The following is a 14367-nucleotide window of genomic DNA, read 5'->3' as shown; positions in this document are numbered from 1 at the left end:
CGTTCAGTAAGTGTTGAGTGTTCTATTATTTGGAGCAAGCTTTTTGCTTTAGGATGTAGCTAGAAAAATCGTATTTTGAAAGCAAATGTATTTAGCCTCAGCAATATTCTGTCCTGCTATACCGTCTTTATTCAAATTGTATTTTTCAAATGGATTCTGAAAAATTGTTTCAGAAAGACTGTCTTTGTTTTCTTCAAGGCGAGACCGGATGGCATTGTCCAGATTCTGCACCGTGTGTTTCAGAAAGAAATCAGTGTATATTTTCTAGTGGTCATGGCTTCTAGCTGACTTTTTATTTATGTCTTAAGAAACGGCACCTGAAATAGGTAGGCTTCTCCGGAGTCCTGACCCCAGGGTGCGTGCGTGCTCTTCGGTGGGGAGGGAGGGTCTTGCCTGTTTGGCTCACGGGGGTGCACCCCACGGGCTGTACCCAGCAGATGTTTGAAGGATAAGGGAATAAACACACATCACATTTTCATAACAGCTTTGTTAGCAAAGCAGATGTTGTAATCTCTACCTTGTGCAAAGTAGGCAGTTGTCTAGAGGGTGAACTGATTTTTGTCTTATGGCCGCGTCATTTGTATGTAGGTGAGCCAGAACTTAGACCACGAGTCTTCTGACTTTACACTGAGTGTCCCTTCTGTCACCTTGATGAACTTGAAAGTCGTCATTAACCATTAATGTTCATCATATTAAAAGCGTACAGATAAGTGCAGTGGAGAGAGAGAACGTATCACTGAAGGTCACTAAGGATGGTCCCTGTGTCTGTCGTGGACCCCTTGGAAACTGTAACCGAACTCCACCCCTGATCCCACGCCGGGCGTCTGACCACGGTCCCTGCGGACGCGTCCCCAGCTTCCCCGCCTGCCCTCTGAGCCTCAGCCACGCGGGTGACAAATGTGCCTGCAGCTCTTCTCGGAGCTTCCCCCGGGCCGGGGGGTGCCCTCTGGTGCCTCCACTGTGCCAGGCTTCTTGTGCTGCGGGTTTGAAAGAGCCTACATCCTCTTACAGTTGGATTTGGAGCAACATTTTAAAGCAGGAAACTCAACAGGCAGTTAAACCCAAGGGGCAAATCTGCATTCAGGCTTTAGAAACACACCCAAAAGTGTCAGTGTGGCCCCTGCGAGGTTCAGGGCAGGGGCTGGGGAGCAGGGCCACGAGCAGGGTGACACTGGCCTTGTGTCTCTCCTTAGAGGGAGGAATTGGGATTCCGACCTCAGAAGACCTCAGTGGTCTCATCTGTTGCACGCTTGTGGCCTTCAGACCTCAGTCCCTGGACACGAGGCGTCTAGGCCCCAGCCCAGTGCCCCTGATGGCCTCCACCTCCCCACCCCCGCACACCACCCCTCACCTTTCAGGAGCATCACAGAACAGGGACAGCACGGAAATGGTTCACAGGTTAGCGTCCGTCGGAGAACAGCGATCGTTCTTACAACACACAACCCTTCTCCGTGGGCACCTGGCACTACTTCTCCCTGCCCCGTGGGCACAAATATGAGCACCAGCACCTTGGGGCGAAACTCGGGAACTAGCACTTTGGGGATTTACGCACATTCTGCCTGGAAGACCCAGTGCCCAAGCACCTCCGACGTGTGCCCGGCATGTAGTCGAACCAGCAGATTGATGCTGGGTAAATGAATCCATTCCCTTAGCGCTAACCAGTTGCAGCACAGCGTTTAGCTGTTTGGAGGGAGGCTGTCAATGATTGATTTTTGTATTTTTAAGTTTTTATTGTTACCACACCAGCACATGTGTTGCTCCGGAGTTTGTGATCATGTCTCGCGAGCTCCCCCCGGGGCCGCCTGCTCTTTCAGACCTGCCGCTGGCCCCTGCCCCCTCCTCATGGGACTGTGGGCCCCCCGCTCCCCTCTTGATGGGACTATGGGCCCCCTGCCCCCCCTCCTGATGTGACGTGTGATGGTCCAGGAGCAGCTGTATGTCCTCTCATCCCAGGACCACAGCTTTTCCCTTCTCTGTTTCCAATGTTACCCCCTTTTTTTTTTTTTTCTAATATTTATTTAGTTGCACCGGGTCTTAGTTGCGGCAGGCGGGCTCCTCAGTTGTGGCTTGCAGGTTCCTTTGTTGTGGCATGCATGTGGGATCTAGTTCCCTGACGAGGGATTGAACGCGGGACCCCTGCATTGGGAGCACAGAGTCTTAACCACTGCGCCACCAGGGAAGTCCCTCCCGTGTTACCCCTTGAAACAGTTGTTTGGGAGGAGGATAATTATTTCATTCTTTCTATTCACCAAAGGAAAGTCTCCAGGAAAGATAAAGTGTTCTTACTCGTCCAAGGCTGAGGCGCTATGCTCCTCCCGGTGTGTTACCCCATAGCCACATAAAACGGGAAGCTCGATTTCTTTTTCAAATTTTCTGTCAACGCAAACATGGTCCTGATGCTTAGAAGCACCTGCGCTCTTATTCTTACCTCCAAAGCTGTGTGTTTGGAGTTGGATTCGTGAGGTAGACTTACCTCTTCCTGGAGGGCTTATTGGCCGCGCCGAGACCCGTGCTCTTGCCAGGAGCCGCCTTCTGTGGGGCAGCGTGGCCATCGGGCTCAGGGCGAGCGGTCGCCCACACGTGACCTCAGCTGGCTTCGTCCTAAGTCCGATTTTCTGCTTCTCAGGCAGCTCTCTGGTCCCACTCGTCTCTGTTCCCTTGAAGAACCTGAGGAGCTCACAGCTGCCCTCATGTTCCAGGCACGTGGCTGGGCCCCAGCTCCTGGTGCTGGTCCCAGCAGCACTGACAGGACCCTGGTTTCATGGAGACGGGCCGTGGGAGCCCCTCCTCTGGCTTAGACCCTCACTGGCCCAGTGTCAGGCCAAACTTCCAGTAACTGCGTTTTCTCTCTGTACGTGTGTGAGCCAGCTCTCCACACGGTTGCAGCTTAAAGACTCGAGACCTGAGTCCAGTGGTCACGGAGTTGACCCGAGCACAGTGGCTGAGGCCTGTGGGCCCCGTGCTCGTGGCCTGCCTCACTCCCAGCCTGGGGCCCTGGGGGACATCCCTCCTCTCGCGGGCAGAAAGCTTTCCTGGTCGTCAGCACAAGTCACGTGTTCCACCTTTGCTGATATGAAGACTTGTTACTCTGCAGCTGTACTTGCTCTCAGGAAGAATCGACCTATTTCTGGATTGTATTTAATTATTCTTCAACCAGTTTTCTCAGTTACTCCGTCAGCAAAATAGAATTAAAAACATCTGGACCTCCATATCCCCAAGAAATATTGATGAGGTTGGCTCCTCAAAAGAAAAGCCGTGTGCCTCCTTACACACCATGGTACATGGCGGAACCAGAAGCTGACTGTGTATTGAGAATCTGCAGATGCCAGGTCAACAAGGTGATTGCAGTTCAACTTTCCTAAATAATCAGTAGCTTGGACGACATTATGGGAAAAGAGCCTCCTCAACATCATCATGATTTTGCAATACAGTAGAATTTTCTGTTTTGTAGAGAAGGAATTGTCAGTTTGTGCAATTAATTCTAGAAGGAATCCTGAGATATTAATTCCACTCCAAGTGAAAGCCATTGTTTTGGAGTTACAATAAAGCAGCATTTTGTTTTTATATTTTTTTTCCTTGCAAATAGCGATGAAGCTCTTAAGGAGCCCTGTGAACGCCAGGACCCCCTCACTGCAGCTCCGCACAGGGGTGCGCTCTCACACTCTTGTCGACAGAAGACGAAGCGGGGTCCCTGTCTTCCTGCCGCAGGTCACCGCTTGTGGAGAGGAGGCTGGACTGGACCCACGCCCCCTGCCTGCAGACCGCGCTCTGCCCTCTTGTGTGCGCCCGCCCTGGAGGGCAGCCATGCCATCCTGAAGTCGTGGGTTTGTCCAGTCTCTAACTTGCTTTACAGAATCAGGTTGGAGTGTGTCTTTTTCAGAAGTTTCGCCCAGAACTAATTTTTTAAGATCAAAATAGTCATTCTGCATAATAATTCGACTTTTACATTTGGAAGTACGATGCTATAGTAGATGTTTAGCATATGTTTCATAAGCTTCGGTAAATATCCTCCTTCTGTCCTCTGGTTTTTGTCTGGGGGGTGTCGGGGGTGTGTGTGTGTGTGTACACGTATGAAGAATATGTGTATGAAGAAACTGAAGGGCAGTTTTAAATTTCACTTTTGAAGCAGACTGATCAGCAATTACAGAGAACAGAACAATGACAGAAATGGAAAAACAATGAAAGAAAACTCCTAATTAATTTAACCTTTTTTTAGAATAACTTGACTGAACGTAGCCCTCGGGCCATTGGGCTCTCCGGTGCTCGGGCCTGTGCTGCCCTCTGTCTCTCCTGGAAGGTGCAAGGCAGGTGCAGCCACAGCAGCGCCCACACGCGTGTCTCACTAAATGCCTTTCCCTCCCCCATCTGGTTTCAGGTGTCAGAAACTACTTAAAAGAAGCATTGGTGAATATAATTGCTGTGCATGCAGAGGTAAGCCGTCCTTAGCTATTCCTGAGGGACGTGGGTAACTGGAGAAAAGAAGAGGAGGCCAGTTCGATGGGTTTTATGGTTGTCTTTTTCCCTTCAGAATGTATCTTTGGTGTAAATAAAATACAACTCTGGTTTCAGCGCACACACGTGTGTGTTTTATCTGTGAGAGTCTTTTTCTGAAATAGGGTATTTTTTTTCTCATAATTAAAACTAAACTCATGAATATTTGAAAGGTAAAGAGAAGAGAGATTGAAAGGATGTTTTTCCCTAACTTGGAAAATTCCTTGCCCTGTTTTTAACCAGTGTACAAATAAGCGCTGACATCTTAGTCTCGCAGCTGTGGGGCGTGTTGGAAAGAAGTTCGGTGGCGGCCTCCCCTCAGCGGCTCACAGAGGTGCCCCTGGACGTTGGTGCTGCTGGTCACACCCAGCCTGCCCTCCCATGGCACTTCCTGCTTAGTGTCCCACAGTTGTCCCTGCTGTGACTGCCTTTGTAATTCCGCAGTCTTGGACTTTCAGGTTGGCTGCGGCCAGTGGACTATTGTCCACCAGATGAAATGGGCCCAGCATAGAAGTTCTCAGTAGAAGATTTCAGGCGCAGTTGACCGCTGCTCGAGAACCTTCTGAGTGTCTGCGTCTGGGGCAGGTGCATCGGGGGGTGTCAGGTTACGTCACCCTCCACAGGCGCACGTGCTGCCTGGGTTACCAAGGTGAACTGGAGGAATGTGGGTCATTAAGGCTGAAGCAGAAGAGCAAGCAGAGGACGCAGATTGCAGCCTCCACCTGGCTCTGAGTCTGAAGCAGCCAGAGCAGAAAGCGGAGTGGGGTGTCTTGTAATTTCCATTTCCTCGTGAGGCAGAGCATACATGTTTCTCCATAAAGTAAAGTTTCTATGTGATTTGACTCAGGCAGGAATTTACCATGCACATATTTTTATGATGAGTGATATACTTTCAACCCTGATTTTATCAAAGACATATAAAAACACTTTTTTGTTAGGTTTAGCTTCCGATAAAGTTAGAGTGCAACATTAAATCATCAGGCAGTGGAGACATTTCCGTCGTAGGTGGGCAGGTGGTAATCAGAGGAGCTGCAGGATATGTGGGCATTTTAGTGATGATGGTGATTCCCACTGAGGCAGCTTTGAGTAACGTCCGCTGTCGGTCGATAACCATGACATTGTTTGTATTAGGCTTTTCAAGGCCCTTTTTAATATATCCCAGTGGCTGAAAGCAGAATTTTGTACTTAACATTTACTATTTACTATTCCCACATGATCTTAGCTTGCCCCAAATTTTCTTCAGTACTCAGGTTATGTTTGGGTTGACCCAAAGTTTTAACACTAGTGATTGAATCTGAAAAAAGGAAAAGCTAAAAAGAAAATACGATTTAGTTTAACTTACAAATCAGGATAGTAATATGTTTCACCAAATGTCCAGATGTCCAAACTGTTAGTTTGAAAATATCAAAATTCAAAGCTTGAAAACAATGTTTTTGTCAAATGAAAGGAAATATATATATTTAATTCAGCAAAGAGTAAAATCGGGAACTCTGTTGGCCAATACAGAATAATGTATCCAGTATGAAGTAGCATTTGTTTTGACCCAAGGAGAGTCTGACCCAGTATGTTTCTATAATTTCCTCTTTAGAAATCGTATTTCTTGTTGTGAAAAGGGTAGAGGAGGAAGAAATCTTTAAAACTATTTCAGTTTGTCACCATCAACAATACCTTTCAAAACTACGTTCGCCAATATTTTTTAAGAGGAATGTTTTTTGTCACGAATCAGTGAATACAGCTTGTGTGCAAGCCCGTGTCTGCCTTTCCTTCGTTAATTCTGATCCTGCAGAAATAGAGCTTAGGAGACCTGGGGGTTGTTTTGCTACGTGCATCCCTTTGTTTTTAACAAGTTCTGGTCAAGGAAAGTCCTCGTAATGCATCGTTTCTTCTTATTTTCAACCTTCTATCAGGTGTTCACTATTTCCAAAGACCTGGTGCCTCGGGTGCTGTCCAGGGTGGTGGAAGCAGTTTCTGAAGAGCTGAGTAGGCTGATGCAGTGCGTCTCATCCTTCAGCAAAAACGGAGCATTGCAGGTACCACAGCCGCTCAGTTCTGTGTTTAACTTAGTTGTTTGAAAACACAGAGATGTGTTTTCAGTCATCAGTCTCAGGAGGTCCAGACAGGCTTCGTGTTTTTCTGTGGATCTGCTGGTTGGAGAGCTACATGGTCTCCTGTGTGAGCCATATCCAGGAGGTCGACAGTTCCAGAGTTCCTGTCCTTTTAGAGTACAATGACTCTTGTGAAACTATCTGAATGCAGATTCCTTCTGAAGTTCTGTGATTTTTTCTGTTTTACAGTTGTCTTCACCACATTCAATTTAACAGGAAATTTTTAGAAACTTCCTTGTAAATAGTCTTTCCAAAGCATTCAATGCAGTTTGCATAGAAACAACAAATAACTGGTTTTTTCTACTCGTATTCCATTGGTTTATGTTGTATTTACTTAAATTACGTAATTACAATAGCAAAGGTGACTTCTGTAAGTCAGGTGAGCCTTGGTTTGCCTGTAGCCCGATCGGTAGGAACCAGGGTGTGCAGGCCTATTGGGGCGTGAGCCCCCCTGTAGGACCTCATGCCCAAGGGCATTGTGAGGGTGTCTCCTTAAAGTACCAGAAGTTTTGCTTCTAGTAATGGCTGAGGACCTCCTATCAGGCCAACCCCCTACAGATAACAACTGTAATCCTGAATAATATATAAAAATAAAAAATGTAAAAACAAAAACCTGAAGACTCTAGAGAGTGAACGTGAGTGGCTGATTCTGCAAGAAATGGCACTTGGGTGAATTCCTCACTTTTTATGGATTTTGGCCTGAATGCAGGCCCAGGGGAAACTAAAACTGCACAAAACCTGTTGTCTTTCCGTTTAGAAGAATAGGCTTCAGGGCAGCCACAACTACAGGAAAGCAAGGGAGTATCCCAGGGGGCAGAAAGCAGGAGCCGTAAGTTCTGTGTATACACTGCCTGGGTCTCTAGTTGGCCCCTAAACCACACGCCTGGTCAAACTCCACTCCAGCCCACATAAGGCAAGAACCGAAGTAAGAACTGAAAAGCTGCCCCAGAGCCGAGAGTTTACAGTTGGAGTCCAGATACGTTTATTGCTTGTTAAAATAAACAAAAATCAGCTCTTCAGAAGCATATTATAGAACCCAGTATCTTCTCAAGATAACATTCACAATGTCCAGGATACAATCCAAATTTAGTTGAAATGCACAAGCAAAACAAAACAGGAAAACATGACCCATTCTCAGTAGAAAAGACAATCAACTGAGACCAGCCCTGAGATGACCCAGTTGTTAGAAATCAGACAAGGATTTTAAAGCAGCTGTGTTCAGTGATGTAAAGGAGACTATGCTCCTAATGAATGAACAGACAGGGAATCGCAGCAGAAAAATAGAAGCCCTAAAATAGGAACTAAGTAGAAATTCTGGAGTAGGAAAGTATAATACATTAATATTTTAAAATATACTTGACGGTAATAACAGCAGGATAGAGAGGACAAAAGAAAAAAATCAGTGAATGTGTAGATCAGACATCAGTTATCCAATATGAAGAACAGAGAGAAGAATAATTGGGAGAAAATAAACAGAGCTCTAGGGACCCTGGGACATGTAATTCCATGTCCAATCAGCAGGTGAAGGATGGTCCACATCATTAGTTATTTGAGATGTGAAAACTGACACAACAGTGAGTTCCCATCCAGCAGGAAGAAGAAAATTAAAGACTGAAAACACCCAGTTTTGGCAAGACTGTAGAGAAACGAGTTCTCACGCGTTGGCAGGAGTGTGAAATAGTACCGCTGCTTCGGGAAAAGTTCTTACAGTTTCTTTAAAAACTAAGTATACACGTACCCAGCCGAACACCGCAAACAGCCCAGGTGTCCATCAATAGGGTAAACAAAAAGATGGTGGATCCATAAAACAATTACCGTTCAGCGTCAGGGAAGCCACGTGAAGGGGGCCTTGTACTGGATGGATATCATTTTCGTGGTGAAAACCCCAGGACGACGCTGTCCCCTGGGTGGTTGACACCGGTGGGGGAGCTGAGGGGGCTCTGCAGGCGGTGGTCCTACCCCTCGGGATGGTTCCCGCACACAGCGTGTGCAGCAGCCCGAACTCACCAGATGTGCACTCGGAGATTTGTCCATTGTGCAGTGTGTAAGTTTTAACTCAAAGAATCGAAAAAGTTGCAACAGCCTGCTCCAGGCAGTGACGCCTGTGGCAGATGCGTGTGCTGTGGAGAACGTTGGCGGCGGAGTCTGTGCTGCACAGGTGCTCGCTGTAAAGTTCTCCCAGAGTCTCTGCACTTGAAAAAGTTCACACAGAAACGCAGGGTGAAAGGGATTGAGCATGTGTGTTGACCTGGCAAGCTGGCGAGGGGAAAATCCGTCACAGAAACTTCATAATATTTCCATGATCATGGCTGTTCTAAGAGTTGTGCAGGAGGAGATCAGTAACAGGAATTGTGTATGTGAAGATGAATTAAAAGGAAGTTGGCAGTAGCTGCTTTGGGCCTAGGCGGTCCTGGAATTACAACAAAAAGCTCCCCTCCCTGCAGATTTTTTCTGCAGCCCATTTAGCTGATGACTGAGTTCCTCTCGCCGGAGGGTCAGCAGGAATGGGCAGAAAGAGACGTCGGAACCGGCTGGAGGCCCGGCCTCCTGTGCTTCGTGCCTCCTGGAGACTGGCGTCAGTTGTGTTGTGAAACGTTGGCCACTGCCGTTGGGGATGCCTGTGTGTGACCTCCTCCTGATCAGATGGCACTGCGAGGCCCGCGTGAAGGGTTGGCCCAGCCATCAGCCTCAGACCTTCCCGAGAGCCGCCGGCAGGGGCGTTTTCTGGCAAACGGTGCATGTGTTTTGTATAAATAATCACAGCTTTTACAATTGGCATAATTCATAGGTTAATTCCTTATCACTTTGTTTGAATAAAATTTCTAGCAGATACTAGTTTTACAGTGATTTAATCCTTCTCCTAAAATATTCAGCCGAAAGTTCTACCTTGTTTTTTCTCTTTGATATTTTCCTTGTAGGTTCGTTTTTATATACACTAGAATATACACAAGAGAGACAAATTGTCATATCTACACTTTCTCGTTACAAACTGTTTCAGGCTTCTAAACCCCTGAAAAATGAAACCAAACAATTGCTTTCCAAACTGAACATTTCACTGAACGTACTGTATCTTATGTAAGTCAGCTTTTATCTTGATTGGTTAATTTAAAAACTAGCCATGTCTTTCACTGTTGTTTGTGTTCTGTGCACACCTAGAGGTGAGGGCCGTGTCTTTGAAACAGTCTCCTGGGCAGCGCGCACACTGCGGTACCTGAGGTGAAGGAGGGTGTCCTCGCTGGGGGCCCTAGGGCTCCGAGGGCAGCAAGCTGTATGCAGAGCACACCCTCTCCACCCTTGCCAAGAGGTAGAAGCGTTAGGTTAGCCTGTTTTTTCTTAAAAGTCTTACGCAGATGAAATTCATTTGCCGTACCGTGCGTCTGCAAGATAAAAAGAGTACAATTCAGTGGATTTTCTTCTGCTGTGTTCACAGAGTTGTGCAGTCCGTCACCACAATCCACTGTGGAATGCTGCATCACCCCAGAGAGAAACCTCAGCCCCGTTAGCGGTCACCGTCCACGTCCCTCCCAGCCCCCACCCCAGCCACTGACAAGCACCTGTCTGCTTTCTGTCTCTGGTTTGCCTCTTCTGAAAATTTCATATAAGTGGGGTCATAGAATATGGCTTTTTGTGACTGGCTTCTTTCACTGAGCATAATGCTTGCAAGGTTCGTCCCTGTTGCAGCCTGTGTCATGCCTTGTTGTGGCTGAACAACGTTCCATTGTATCGATATGCCACATTTTATTTGTTCACTCATCATTTGATGGACATTTCGGTTTGCACTTTTTGGCTGATACAAAGAAAGGTTCTGTGAACACTTGTGTACAAGTTTTCTGTGGACACGTGTTCTCATTTCTCTTGGGGATACACCCGGGACTGGAATCACTAGGTTATATGGCTACTCTGTGTTTAGTCTTTTGATGAACTGCCAGACTGTTTTCCAAGTAGCTATACCACGTGCTTTCCTACCAGCAGTGTATGAGGTTTCCAAATTCTCCACATCCTCGTTGGCACCTGTGACCGTCTGGTTGGTCGTAGCCGTCCCCATGTGTGTGAAACAGTATCTCATTCTGTGGGGTTGTCACTTTTGTGATGGTGTCCTTTGCAGCACAGAATGTTTTGATTTTGATGAAGCCCAAATTATCTAATTTTTCTTTTGTCACTTGTACTTCTATTGTCATTCCTAAGAAGGCAGGCCTAGCCTAATGTCACAGAGGTTTACTCCTGTTTTCTTCTAAGGGTTTTATAGTTTTTTCACTTACATTTAGGTCTGTGATCCATTCTGAGTTAGTTTTTAAGGAAGGGACCCACCTTCTTTCCTTTTGAGTGTGGACGTCCAGTTGTCCAGCTGTCCCTAGCACCATGTGTTGGAGAGACCACCTCTCCCACCGAATGGTCTCGGCACCTTGTTGAAAGTCAGCTGATCGTAAATGTAAGGGTTTGTTTCTGGGCACGCAGCTGTGTTCCTGTTGATCCTGTCCATGTGCCAGTGCCACACTGTTTGGATTATGGTAGCTTTGCAGTAAGTTTTGAAATCAGAAGGTCTGAGTTTCTCCAACTGTGCTATTCCGTTTCCATATTGTTTTGTCTAGGATCAACTTGTCAAGTTTTGTTTTTAAAAAGAAAAAAGGAAAGAGAAAAGCCAGCTGTGACTTTCATAGCGCTGCCCTGAGTCTGCAGAGCTTAGCTCTGAGGTTAGCGTCGTGGAGCCTGGAAGGGCAGGGCAGGAGGCAGTGTGGCAGCCCACGTCCTTCCACCTCCTGTCAGTCTCGGGACAGTGAGACTCCACTTCCTCCCCAGAGAGACCAGGGGAGGCACTGGTTGGATGGTGACGTCTGGTGGCTGGACGGCCCTGGCACAGTCCCTACCTTTCAGAGCAGGACCCCTGCCTCCACACAGTCAGACTTGACTCTCAGACAGTTTTCAGTGAAAGGGAACTTTGTTGTGGCCTGTTTCTTTGGGCTGATTTAGAAGGTCTGCTCACTCGTAACGAGGTGCCACTGTGGCCATGGGGGTCTGCCCTGCATGGAGCAGGCTGGGGGCTGACCCTCGCCTTGTTTCTGTTTGACAGGCAACGCAGTTCCCATGGTCACCTGTCTCTTTCTCACCTCCAGGCAAGGCTTGAAATCTGCACCCTGAGGGACACCGTGGCTGCTCACCTGACGCCAGAGAGCAGGTGAGATGCTCCGTGGCCGTGCTGAGTGCTCCGAAAGCCCCTGTAATAAGGCGCGTCGTACAGGTGTGCGGTCCCAGGTGAAGGGGACCGATCACAGTGGACGCTTGTGACTATGGCCTCATAGTTCATGTGTGACCAGTTGTTTTGTTAAAAGCACAAACCTACAATAAGCCAAGGACTCCAGAGACTGCTTCTTTGTAGCACAGAAGGAAAAAAGGTTTAATGTAATTTCATGTTTCTCATTCACTGAGGTAAGTCTTAGTCTCATGAGCGGTGTAGCAGAGCACTGCATACTTCTTTTGAAAAGCAGAAAATAAGAATTGAGTCAGTCTATTCATCACAGACTCTGAAGGACAGTTCAAGCATCATGAGTATCAGCATAAGAGGAAGACCTTGTGGTTTCTCTGCAAAATTTTGTAGTGGAAATTTGATGATAATTTTTAGCTGTTTTGAATGAAAGTCGGGATTTCCTATCATTGAAACATCAGTAGGTGAACTGAAACAGCACTACCTACAGAAGATTGTTTACCCCATTGGCAGTATTGCCTGGGAAGTGTTGGGTCCACAGGGAAACCGCTTAAACACGATGTGCGATGTACTTAACCGTTCGTTTCCAGTTTTGGACGGTGTGCTCGTGCCGTCATCCTGACTGTCATTGCTACAGCTGAAAAGACTTTTCCATTTTTTCCTAACACGTGAGGTTATTAGCCTCTTACTTCTGTTCTGGAGGCTGAGCGGGAGCCTTTCTGGTTGGTTCCCGCCACTGCCGCTCTGCACCAAGTGCTGAGTGATGGACACCAGAAAGCGCCCGCCCAGGACCCGTGGGCGAGGTGCTCTGCATGAGGGCGGACCTGTGTGTTCTTTCCCACTGGCTTGACCTTTCGTAGCCCAGCTTCCTCATCTGTGACAGGAAGATAATAATACTTTCTAGGCAAAGTTTTGGGGGAATTAAATGAGAAACTATGTCAAGCCACCCACTGAACTCTTGGTGGGGTCATCTTCATCCTCTTCTTCACGGTCGTGATGTAAAAATAAAGAGCAGTGGCCTCACATTTCTCTTCACCGAATGAGAAGAGGTTTACAGGAAACCAGGTGACAGTGGAGGCGGCGGTAGAGACTTCTCTCCACGTCAGGGAAGAGAACTAAGTGCCCACAAGCTGTGACCTGTCCCCACCGCCCCCCATACCTGCCCCACCAGGAACAGCTGAGCACCCTGCCAGTTTCTGGGGCCCTGTTGGTACTTTGCTGTCTCTCTGTGTGTTGCTCTGATACCTGCCCCTAGTTTGAGAAACATCGCTCAAACGTTTATTTCCTGATCCACTGATGCAGACGTTTTTACAAAAAGAAAAAAATCAAAGGCCACCTTGAAGTCAAAATAATTACATTTATTTCTTTACTTTAGTCAATAGTAATAAACCAAAAAGAGATGAGAAGAACTGTTCCTTAGTGAACAATAGAAGTTATTACCAAATAAGTTATTACCAAATAATCGCCCCTAAAATGCTTTTCATTTGATTTAGTAACTTTCCTGGTACTTTCTACTTTAAAAAGTTAAACATACCAAATTGGTGGTTTTTAAATCCACTCCCTTTTCCGCATTTCATGAAATGAAATGATGTTGAATTACACACACACACACACACACAGACACACACGCACACCGCTCTCCATTATCATACAAATTTTAAATATGATAACAGCTAAATCCTCTTAAGACATGTTCAGTTATTATAAGAGGTTGGCTGGAAATCAGGCCCTGCACAGGTCAATTCTAGAAATACCCCCTTTGTATACTGTTGCACAAGATCATCCCTGTTTCTACTTAGCCCTCTTCCTCCCTTACCAGCTGTTTCATCTATGTACTTCAGCTTTGTTTTGAAAGTAAAGACCTCCTTAAATTTAATGACTCCACACCAGGCTCTCACCTACCACGAGGAGTAGCACCCTTGTGTAAAAATCAGCTTCTCCTTTGCTTTTCAAGTCATGTTTTATTTGCTGGTTGAATTCTTCTGGCCCTGCTCCTACAAACCCTCACTTTCACTTTCACTTTTCCCCCTGCTTCTACTGGCTGCCCGGCCTGTATGTTTCTCTGTATGTAAGACGCACTTTTCCTGACGTTCCTCTTCCCGGTGGGGCCGCCGTGTCCCTGCCTGGGATGCTGTCTGTCTTCCAGATCCAGTTTCAAGCAGGCCCTGGAAGCCCTGCCGCAGCTCTCGAGCGGAGCGGACAGAAAGTAAGTCTGGGTGCTGGTCTCAGGGACCCAAACTCCTCCTCTTCAGGTGGAGACTTGGCCTTGAGGAAGGCGGTACTCGGTGGCCCTCAGGTACGCGTTGTGTTAGCTTGTCTCCCACGCGACAGAAGGTGGTAAAACCTGGGTTTTATGACGATTCAGAAATTGGTTCCTTTATTGTTTTAAGTGACCGTACCAGTCCCTTTTGACTCACTCAGTAAACTATATTATTATCTGAAATTTTTAAGGAAATACTTCGAGAAACATAAAAGAGAGGACAGCATAGTAAAATGTAGGACTCAACGATTTTTTCCTTCCAGTAGGTCAGCAGTGTACATTTTGTGCTCTGTATAATATGCAGTATTAAG

At 46.9% G+C, this 14367-nt stretch overlaps 1 protein-coding gene across 3 annotated transcripts in view; it reads left to right on the top strand.

Moving 5' to 3' along the window:
* The window catches only part of EXOC2 (exocyst complex component 2), a 155590-nt gene that overhangs the window by 139282 nt on the left and 1941 nt on the right, over positions 1–14367 (top strand). For 2 of the 3 annotated variants that reach the window (XM_082414831.1, XM_082414832.1), the window contains exons 24-27: positions 4376–4431; positions 6399–6521; positions 11708–11769; positions 13943–14002. In XM_082414831.1, coding sequence (XP_082270957.1) covers positions 4376–4431; positions 6399–6521; positions 11708–11769; positions 13943–14002 — 301 coding nt within the window. Of the gene's footprint in view, positions 1–3586; positions 3894–4375; positions 4432–6398; positions 6522–11707; positions 11770–13942; positions 14003–14367 lie in introns of those variants that run through there. The other variant, XM_082414833.1, reaches the window with a different exon arrangement.

The sequence above is a fragment of the Balaenoptera physalus genome (assembly GCF_965194825.1).
Source record: "Balaenoptera physalus genome assembly, chromosome: 11".
Classification (NCBI taxonomy): Eukaryota; Metazoa; Chordata; class Mammalia; order Artiodactyla; family Balaenopteridae; genus Balaenoptera; species Balaenoptera physalus.
The sequence above is the reverse complement of the archived record's forward strand: the minus strand, read 5'-3'. Positions and strand labels throughout refer to the sequence as shown.